Below are 10,240 nucleotides of genomic sequence, written 5' to 3' on the forward strand. Positions count from 1 at the left end.
CCCCCCCCCAACCAACCCAATCTCTATTTATCCTATGGCATGAAGTGAATGTTAACGAAAGCCAAGTGAAATATTGCTAGGAGTTTTTGTGACGAAAGATGACAGATAGCTGGATAACCTGCACCAGTTCCATACTTCGTTCACACCAGACACTATTTATCCTATGGCACCTCCTCTTCCAATATATATTATAGTACTTCCAGGTCAGGACTCAAAGTTGAAATTATAGCGACAAATAAATGTAAAGAAACGAGCAGTAATATATCATTTCTCTGTTATCAATCATTTCTCAGTTCAAGAAGTTGGCAAGAGTATGTATTTCCATTGTCTTGCAAGTATATTGAGCAATGAAGTGTGATAAGGCTTTGGAACCACATACCATGAATCAATGTAGAACCAGTGTCACTCGGAATATCAAAATGAAGCTTCTTGTAGCGCTGATTGGTTGACTTGGCTGAATACTCTGGATGGGTAAATGTGAAGACCTACATTTAAGCAAATGGAAAAGTGACGCTAGAACCAGACACAATGCCAAATAACAGATTTCACAAGAAGCAACTAACTGGTTGAGTATGTGCAACTCTTGCCACACGATGCAGCTTGACAACATAAGCAGTTTCAAAGTGCACAAGATCTTTATGTGACTTGATCTGTACCATCAAAAAATAGACACAGAAGCGTATGTAATAGGAATCTAGCGAAGAGCCAAAACAAACAAAGAAGAATAACTGAACATGGAGAATCAGGATGCCAGACTTACATCATTGTAAAGTTTGCATGCAGTCACAGGTTGAATGAAACTCGTATACCTGTCAATGCCATAACAAAGAGGAATTCCATATGATAGCAACACAAGAAAATCGATGTGAAAAAAGTTCAGCAGTTTGCATGCAGTCACAGGTTAGACGAAATTCGTATATACCTGTCAATGCCATAACAAAGAGGAATTCATATGATAGCAACACAAGAAAATCGATGTGAAAAAAGCTCAGCAGTTTTGCTCGGCGGCCTTTGTTTAACTAATTATACAGTAAATATATTCAAAAGTAGTTTGCATAAGTTTCTTCGTAACTGCATCCTCATAAGTTAGTTTCTTGATAGAACAATTTAAGAGAACAACAAGACAAGAATAACACAGATTCACATTGGACGAAATACAATAGAGATCATCCTTAAATGATCTCACACTTGCCACCAGTTCATTTTTTAACAAAAATCATTCATATCCCTGCTTTTCATTTTCAACTGCAATTTGGCCCCTTTTGCATATAAATTTAAAAAAATAATAACCGTTTAAATTGGAAGTGTTAACAATTGGACAATCATTTAAACAATAACTTGATCATGACATATAAACATAAGTTTCGTGTATATAACAAACTTCTCACAATTTTCAAATAAAAAAAAGGTACACTTGAATAAGTTGGCAAGTCCAAATAAAAATAGAGCAAAAACATTTTAAGGAAAAAACTTTTGAAAATTATGTACTATTCTTCAACATTTTAATTTCAAAAGATTTTTTCTTAACTTATTTTTCAAGCGCTTTTTTATTTGAAAAATACAAGTTCATTAAATTCACAATAATTATATTCATATGTCATTAATCAAATTATTATCTAAATAGTTGCTGAATGATAATTCTTCTAATTAAAATGGTTATATTCCTCTAAATTTATGTGTGGAGGACCAAAATGCAAATAGAAAATAAAAAGTGGGCTAAAATGATTTTCTTTGTAAAAAACAAATAATTTTATACAGATAATATGGGGAAAAACATCACCCACCGGAGACACTAATTTGAATTGAGTTGAAAAGACAAGGACTATTTTGAAGTTGAAATCATATCGGGACTAAACTGAATTTTACCCTACGCATAACATAAGGGAGATGTTGAGAAAATGCAATAATGTCTAACCAGCAGGTCATTTATAATCATAGTACGCCTAAACTGACTAAAATGCAACATGCATTAAACACCCCATATGGACTAAAATGCAACATGCATTAAACACCCCATATGGCTTTGTGTCAGTGGATCCTTTGTTCTAACAGCTAATTTCACTTCAGTAGGAAGAGGGAACCAGAGTACATACGAGGATGGGATTGAGATTCCATCTTCCTTCAAAAATCTTTGGGCTCCATCAAGACACTCAGGTGAGAGCTCATTATCACCAAAAGATCCTAGTAACTCACTGACCTACATTAAGTTAAAAAAACAAGAGAATCTTATTAGGTGTACTTTCCCAATCAATGTAACTTCTCATAGTGTTCTTTAAAATTAACTGCACAATAAGTATGACACCAGTATGTCAGCTCGCTCTGGAGCATCCCAATTTCGCATGTCACTGGAAACAATGGTAACAATATCTTCCCATCCTTCTAGCTTGACCAAACTCTGTTTTCAAATCATCAAAATGCAACTTGCATTAATAGTTTCATTTGAGAAAATCTTTAAATTGCAAATCAGTAAAATATAATAAGAAAAACATTAGTTTCTGGTAACTGTTATGTATTCTAGAATCTAGCATGTTTGTAACTTTGTTGGACAAAAAAGCTTATGTAAGAAGTAATAATTTTATATATGAGCTAAGTAGCAGAAAACATTTTACACCGTAATGGAACTAGATTCCAGAAAATGATTCGGATAATAGCAAAATGAAACTTACATGGAGCGTCACCACTGCATTTGGATTTTTTTCTACAGCATATATTTTTAATTTGCGTTCAGTTTCTTCAGCAGCCTGTCAAACAAAAAAGGTGCGACGTATAAACACAAGATTTTTAGCATGCTTCAACAAATTGTTTTTCATAGTTTCTACACATTCTATTGGCAGAGTGGAAGAAAATATACCTGTAGTGATGCTCTGACAAGAGGCCCCCGTCCAGCGCCCACAACCATCAACACCTAGAAAAGGTTCCAATAAATGTATCATCGGAATGCCCACACCTTAGTCGAACTCACATTGCAGCTGCAGTTATCTAAGTGAATATAAAGATTACGGAAATAGATCAACTTACTGTTGTCACTGCGGAAGCATTTTCATCTGGAACCCTGTCAACCAAAGCTTTAGCAACTGCTCTTTGGTACTGTCATGATATGACACAATATTAAGACATAAGTTCCACAAAAAAAATTAGACACTAAGCTTCGAAATGCATGCCCCTTTTCCTTCTGCCATATGGACTATGTACAGGGTGCAAAATGAAAATTAGCCATAAACTATATTACTTCTAAAATGAAAACACAACTTATTATTGAATCAACATAATGCTCAAGTAGATGTTGCCATCCTGCAAGGAGCTGCAAATACCTTTGTGGAATAGAACCTCACAAGAGGGATTCCTTTTTGCTATTTTTACATACTTGCATTCTGGTATACTGGACTTCTATCAACAATATGAATATTCACATCTAATGGTTGTGGAAAGTTATACAAAAATCAAAGCATACCTGACTGTATTTAACTGTGTCCTTTTCAAATGTTTCATATGTTTGGGCCTCCAAATTGTCCATTAGAGGCTGCAAAGTTAGTGAGAAGATAAGTCAGAGGAACAGCAGTATATGAATCAAAGACCAACAGATTTCCCAAGTCAAAAAGAATAGTGCTGACCAAAAAGTCAGATTTAACGTGGGAACTCACCTGCAAGGGTGACTGTAGATAATCTCTATATCCAAGCTGGTAAATCAAATAAGGAAGTTAAAACAAAATTAATAAACGAAACACTGTATGAAAGTGCAGTGTTGTTGTGGGATTGGGAAGCGCCCAGGGGGGTGGAGGTGTAAGTGGTTTGATTTCTTACCTCAAAACGTTCCTGTTCAGGAAAGGGATCCATCTTTTGGTATAGGAATGCAATATAATCCAAGTATGCCTTTAAGGGGTGTCTCCAACCACCTGAGCAACAGAATCATTGTAAACATGCTTAAATGAGCCATGATAAAGTGTCAGTAGTAGAGAACCATCAAGTATAACACACAATGAGTTGACTGAAATAATTATGACAAGTTATAGAGACCATCACTTTATTTTTTATGCTCAGCTAATACAGTATGATTTAACATTGCTCACAAAGTCTTACCCTCAACATGATCATCAGCATTTGCTCCTGTGGGACCCGCAGGTACATTGTGGACTGGTCGGCCAGAAATTACTACCTGTACAACACCCAGAGGAAACAGCATCTTATAAATTTGAGTCTATAATGATGATCCTTAAGACAACATATTTCATAGGCCATAGAAGAAAACTGGACAGTAGGGGAAAGATCAAACTAACAGATCGCAACAAAAAACCATCAAATTAATCATTTTTTATGTTGGCATTGCAAATTCCAACAGCATGTATTGAATTGCAAAACACCATGTGTCACAAAACTACCTGAATTGAGTGATCGAAAAATGCAGTTGTTAATCTTTGGTGGCGCTTCGACAGACAAGGATAGCCCCGTGCATTTGTTAGAAAAGACTGGCAACACAACAGTTCAAAGCAGTGAGAAAAATGATGAAAAACTTACACCTGAACATGGATATACACCTATCATATTTGTTGCTATAGTTGAATACATATCAGCTTATAAGGTGTAAAGTAGTAGTATGCGGTAGATACCGACGATTTGTCCAATAACTTCTTCAGCTAGTCTTTATAGAGATGTCAACGGAATATACAGCGCTGTAGGGAGTTTTCTTGTTCAAGGTTTTTCTTAAAGAATATAGGCAATCTTTAAAGAATTGCATACTACCACAGAATTTGACTTACTCTCTAAAGAAGATTAGCAACAACCTAAGGATTATCAGACAGGCAGCGGCATCCATTTCACACATAGGTTATGAGTGATAAAGCAGCAAAGTTTCTTTATTATCTATATTATCTTTTCATGAACTCCTCTATGTGCACACCTTCCTCATTGTCATAACTAAAAAAGCGGCCGCAATACTATTTGCTACAGTACATCCATCATCAAGTAATAACACTGGCTACAAAAGTACTACTTAATCTTACATTTGTATTTACTATGGCTGCTCGAACAGGTTCACCAAACCATCGTCCAACTGAAGAAGCTGAAGGTAATGAGGACCTGGTCAACATTAAGAAAAAGCTTTTCAGACAGCAAAGTATATAAACAATAAACTACAACTTGCAATCATAATATTTTAAGCTCACAAAATATCAAGTGCAACTGCAAGCTGGCTATGGTGTTCACAAAGAAGTCGAAAGGAATTCCATAATTCCCATGAATCAGTATGCCCTTCACCCTATATGGAAAATAAAAGGGGACATGAGAGTAAGCTTAAGTTAAAAGAGTCTACATGGAAAACGATAAATGGGCTAAGCATAATGAAATATAATCAACAATAAGAGACAGAAACATGGGAAAAAGTATATAATTAGATGACAGATTCTTAAATATTTTGCTGTCATTCTAGCTTATCAAACAACAAATGTCACCATATTAACTTAATTGCTCAAGGCCAAAAGACAAAGATACAGAGGTTAATAGCAAAAGAGCAACGAACAAAATACTGAATGAAGACAGAAAGATCCAAATTGATCTGATCTGGTCAATTAGAAATCAGCCATGCCAAATGATAAAAACAAGTGACTTTCAAATTGGAGGACATTGTGATGAACACGTCTAATGGGATTAATGAACTTTACTCACCATATATTCTGGGTTCCTGGCCTCTTCATCATTCTCAGACTTCTCCAGTGGAATCCTAAGCCACAACTTCAATACAGAAGTAAATAATAAGAAAAAAGGGGAAGGGAATGTATAAAAGTACATGAAACAATTAACCGGCAATAGAAATCAATAAGCAGTAATGATATGGAAATGGTTCAAAGTTACCTGCATGCTGCCTAAGTTCTGCAAAATCTGATTCAAACATTTTGCATAATTAGCGCAAGAGGTTCCCTTAGGTGTAGGCAGGAGACAAGCCTGCAAATGAAAATCTCAGCTTCTTAAGCAGCAAAAACAACAGTGACTGGATCACAAGCATGAAGGAAAAGCCTGAAAAACATGTATGATGAGTATGAGGAGAACAATACAATAAAGTACTCTCATCATGGGATGGAAATGTGGACCCAAAACAAGGTAACAATACTCCAATAGGTTAATTCACCTGCAAAGAGAGATGAGAAGCCCAGGCTAATTCTTGTTTCAATGCAATTTCAGAATCCTTCCGGAGTGTCACATCTTCAGAATCCAAGTCAATCCAAGAGCTAATTTTGCCTATATAGGTGATGTTAGTCAATGGAGCTTTCCAACTAAGTGATTGGCAAGTGATTATCTCTATTCACCAAATTTTTCAATGATTCAAATTATCAAGAATGGATTTAAAATGAACACCTCCAGAAATCTTACATCCTAAGAGATCATTAATAAGTAAATCCTACTGTATCTGATTATCAAATAAAGCAAAAAAGTTACACATGGGCCAGTTAACTAAAAAAGATCTAAGAGAACAAAATTATAAGGAGACCTAATTACACAAATTAGGATTTTCAACAAGATATAAAGGAATAATAGTCAGGAAGAGGTACGAACCAACAACATGACTGCTCCACTGTGAAGGGCTTAGAACCAAGTCTGAACCAGCAAATGGCAGAGCACGTGATCTGATAGTGTCCTCATCCACTTGACTAGGCCTATAATTAGGATCCATCTGCATCATGAAACTTATAAATAAGGCAGGTTGCTTGAAATGGAAATTTTTACATTTCATTCTTTTCATAAGTCAAAGCAGCTACATGGTTAACTTGAATGACACACCCCACAACCAACCCACAGTCAAAAGAAAACAAATGCGCATTCTTCCCGTGGAGTCCCAAATTAAAATTAAAACCAACAAATGATGGTATGGATATTACTCCTATCAGCAACATTGATACAAACATATATAACAATAATTCACTTCCTACCACAACATAGAATGCACAATGTTGGTTTTTGTACGATATGGTCCAAACTCATATTAAATTCTGACTACGACATTATTTGCTAGTCCCAGTAGCATCTATATAAGAATACACAACTTCTTAACATTAATCCTATCTACCAATACAAAGTAAAATTATAGTTCCTACAAGAGTTAGATGTAGTTAATAACCACAGCGAGAAACTTACAGTCTCTCGAATAGGAGGTTATCAAAATAATGATGTAGGTGAGCCTACTGACCATTCACACAGATATAACAGCCACCAGCTGATGTATGACTGGCTAATTGGCCACCACGTGCAGAACAATTTTTCAATTACATGATACAAGAAACCTATTGTTAAAAAATCAAGCAACTATGCAGTCCTGTAATGGAAGCAATATCCAATTGTTAAAAAACCAACTGACCAGAGTAGCGAGGACGAAATCGAAGCCACCGTGAATGTTGAAGGAGAGGAGGTTCGGCATGTCATCGTCGAACTCCGTCTCGACGCCGCAGTACCGAGACTCGCTCTTGTCTCCGCTATATCTCTCTCCCAGCGGCATCTTCCCTCCCTTCCTTCTCTATGAGCCAGAGAACGAGGGTTGTAAGTTGTGAGTTGTGAGTTGTGAGTGAGTGAGTGTTGCTTGGAGAGGGGGGTCAGGTTTATAAAGGCTGAATTTAGGGTTTGAACGCTCCAACGGACTAATTAATCCAGCTGGAAAAAAATATGACGGTTGAAAAATTAATCCGTTAGAAAATTAATCCTTTGGAAAAATTAGGCAATTATTTATTTTAAAAAAACAGCTGGAAAAAATTATTACTGTTAGGAAAAATTCAGCCTTTATCGTTTCTTTTTTTTTTACATTAATAATTGCGTAAGAAAAATCACCAACGGCTACTTTTTCTGTGTACCGTTGGTGATTTTTTTTTACCGTTGGTTTTGTTACAAATTATTAGTTTTTTTTAACACAACAAATTATGAATTGATTACAAAAATTATTTTCCATGTAAATTTTTATACAAATTCTATTTACAAAACCAATGGTTAAAAAAAATCATCAATGGTAAGAAAAAAGTAGCCGTTGGTGATTTTTCTTACACAATTATTAATATAACAAAAAAAATGATAATAGCTGAAAAATGACTAGTGAAGCGGAAAAAAACTTAGTCCATTGGAGCGGGGGTGCTAAAACCCTAGATTCACTCCCTCTCCAAGCAACACACACACTCACTCACAAGTTACAACCCTCGTTCTCTTCATAGAGAAGGAAGGGAGAGAAGATGCCGCTGGGAGAGAGATATGGCGGAGACAAGAGCGAGTCTCGGTACTGCGGCATCGAGACGGAGATCGACGATGACATGCCGAACCTCCTCTCCTTCAACATTCACTGTGGCTTTGATTTCGTCCTCGCTACTCTGGCAGTTGTTTCATGGTTCTTTTTTGGTTTATACATTGCTCTTCTGTAGTTGTGTTCTGACGCGTGTGTTGTGCTCTCTGTATTGCTTGCCGTACATTTCTAATATGAGTATACAAAGAATATTTAGATTTGTATATTTGTAGAAATAGAACGTTGACGTTCAATCAAATTTAAATTACTGGCCGTTGAAATGGGGTCTGGGCTGTAAATGTTATAAATTTAGAGAGAGGGGGTTTTAGTAATTTCGAACGAGCCCTTGCATTGTTCTATTATTTTGTATATGCTTCTTCATTAGCCAGTTTCTTTGCAGAGTTTCTATCTTGTTTTTCTTATTTAATGACGACGATAAGGTTTTCTCTGTTATATGTCGTGGGGTCGCTATATTTCTTATGCTGCTATGATTCACACCACAGTTCTTCATGCACCAACTTTGTTATGCATCATGGTTTAGACAACTCTTCTGACTTATTGTTCATAAGATACTCATTGTTGTTGTAGTTTTGAGCCAAGAAGGTTCTCTGTTATTTTGCATATGCTTCTTCCTTAGCTGCTTTCTTGCAGAACTTTTCTGTTACCTTTTTACTTATTTTGACTAATAACAATAATAAATTACAATGATGTCTACTCAATATATTACTATAACTAATAATGATAAATAAATCACAATAAAATTACATAAAGCGAGACAAATACCCACATGTCCCGTAGAATTAGAATACATGACATCAAATTTGTTCATGAAACCTTAATCTTAGAATCATTAGGCTAAGGCATTATCAGTGTTTATTTGTTCCTTATTAATGTAATGACAGTTATGCACGGGGTCCTCAATCACACAATTTTTTAAGTGTAAGTCGAGACAAGTATAAGAATTTTTCTAATGTAAACAAAATAAATAAATAAAACGAATAGAATAAAGAAAGAATCAAATTAGGAAATAGATTGTTGACCAACAACAAATATAATGTATAGGAAGTCAATGCTTCTATCTAAACTAGTTTTCATTTTGGTCCTTTATTTTATCTATATTAAATTTAATTCTTTTATCTATCAATTTTGCATAAATTTGGTTATTTAGCCTAATTTATGACTTTTTTTGTTGTTTTAATGATAAAGGCTGATATAGTCCCATCATAATGCTTTAAGTGTATATAAATAATTTTTTTTCAATAAACCTAGACTCTTATACCATTTTAGGCGAGTATTAGCTATGAGATGCAAAATGAATGAATATATATGGACTAAAAATGCTCTTTAAAAATTGTATACACTGTTCAAAATTACGTCAAATGACTAAAATCAAGCAATTTTGGAAATTACCGATTAAAACTAAAATGGTAAATTTAAACGACTAAAATTAATAATAGTCAAACTTAAGAAACTAAACAAATAATTTTTCTTATCTAGAAATGAATGAATTCCATCACAACGTTAATTTGTTTTGGGCAGGAGGATCGCGAGTATTAGCTTATAGTATCTATCTATATTTATCCCGATTGGCTTATTACTGACTTATAGTAGGTCAAAATATTTTTCTTTATGAACAAATTATCCTCATACGCCTTTAAGTATTAATGCAAGTGATGAGGTATTCATTGTTATAAGGGTAGTTTAGTTCCAAAAAGATTATTTGACCAGCAATAATAAGTCAATCAAGAAAAAATATCAATTTTCATTGAATTTTTTGGTTAATATCAGCAGATTCAATAAATTTTGATTAATGGGGAAACTTATCTGTTAGACGAAAGCAAAAATCAAGAATACTATACGTAATTTTTGAAACCACAAAAAATTTACATATAATTACACTAAATTTTAGGGGAGGAAAATATAATTATTCCTTTAAAATATTCACTGCACCTATAGATTTTATAGTATTTGGAAACTATTAATTAGAATTTTGCA

At 34.6% G+C, this 10,240-nt stretch overlaps 1 protein-coding gene across 1 annotated transcript in view; it reads right to left on the bottom strand.

Moving 5' to 3' along the window:
• Positions 1-7,572, bottom strand: part of LOC105159937 (protein arginine N-methyltransferase 1.5) — a 12,796-nt gene extending 5,224 nt beyond the window's left edge. Inside the window, exons 1-20 of the mRNA XM_011077201.2 lie at positions 7,343-7,572; positions 6,544-6,661; positions 6,119-6,228; positions 5,845-5,934; positions 5,659-5,724; positions 5,160-5,251; positions 4,998-5,073; positions 4,377-4,463; positions 4,078-4,153; positions 3,802-3,893; positions 3,642-3,677; positions 3,452-3,520; positions 3,019-3,087; positions 2,852-2,905; positions 2,667-2,741; positions 2,303-2,395; positions 2,094-2,197; positions 761-809; positions 564-650; positions 380-485 (exon numbers count right to left, since the gene is read on the bottom strand). Coding sequence (XP_011075503.1) covers positions 380-485; positions 564-650; positions 761-809; positions 2,094-2,197; positions 2,303-2,395; positions 2,667-2,741; positions 2,852-2,905; positions 3,019-3,087; positions 3,452-3,520; positions 3,642-3,677; positions 3,802-3,893; positions 4,078-4,153; positions 4,377-4,463; positions 4,998-5,073; positions 5,160-5,251; positions 5,659-5,724; positions 5,845-5,934; positions 6,119-6,228; positions 6,544-6,661; positions 7,343-7,480 — 1,687 coding nt within the window. The 5' untranslated portion in view covers positions 7,481-7,572. The remainder of the gene's footprint in view (positions 1-379; positions 486-563; positions 651-760; positions 810-2,093; positions 2,198-2,302; positions 2,396-2,666; positions 2,742-2,851; positions 2,906-3,018; positions 3,088-3,451; positions 3,521-3,641; positions 3,678-3,801; positions 3,894-4,077; positions 4,154-4,376; positions 4,464-4,997; positions 5,074-5,159; positions 5,252-5,658; positions 5,725-5,844; positions 5,935-6,118; positions 6,229-6,543; positions 6,662-7,342) is intronic.

Source organism: Sesamum indicum, linkage group LG1 (genome assembly GCF_000512975.1).
Source record: "Sesamum indicum cultivar Zhongzhi No. 13 linkage group LG1, S_indicum_v1.0, whole genome shotgun sequence".
Taxonomy (NCBI): domain Eukaryota; kingdom Viridiplantae; phylum Streptophyta; class Magnoliopsida; order Lamiales; family Pedaliaceae; genus Sesamum; species Sesamum indicum.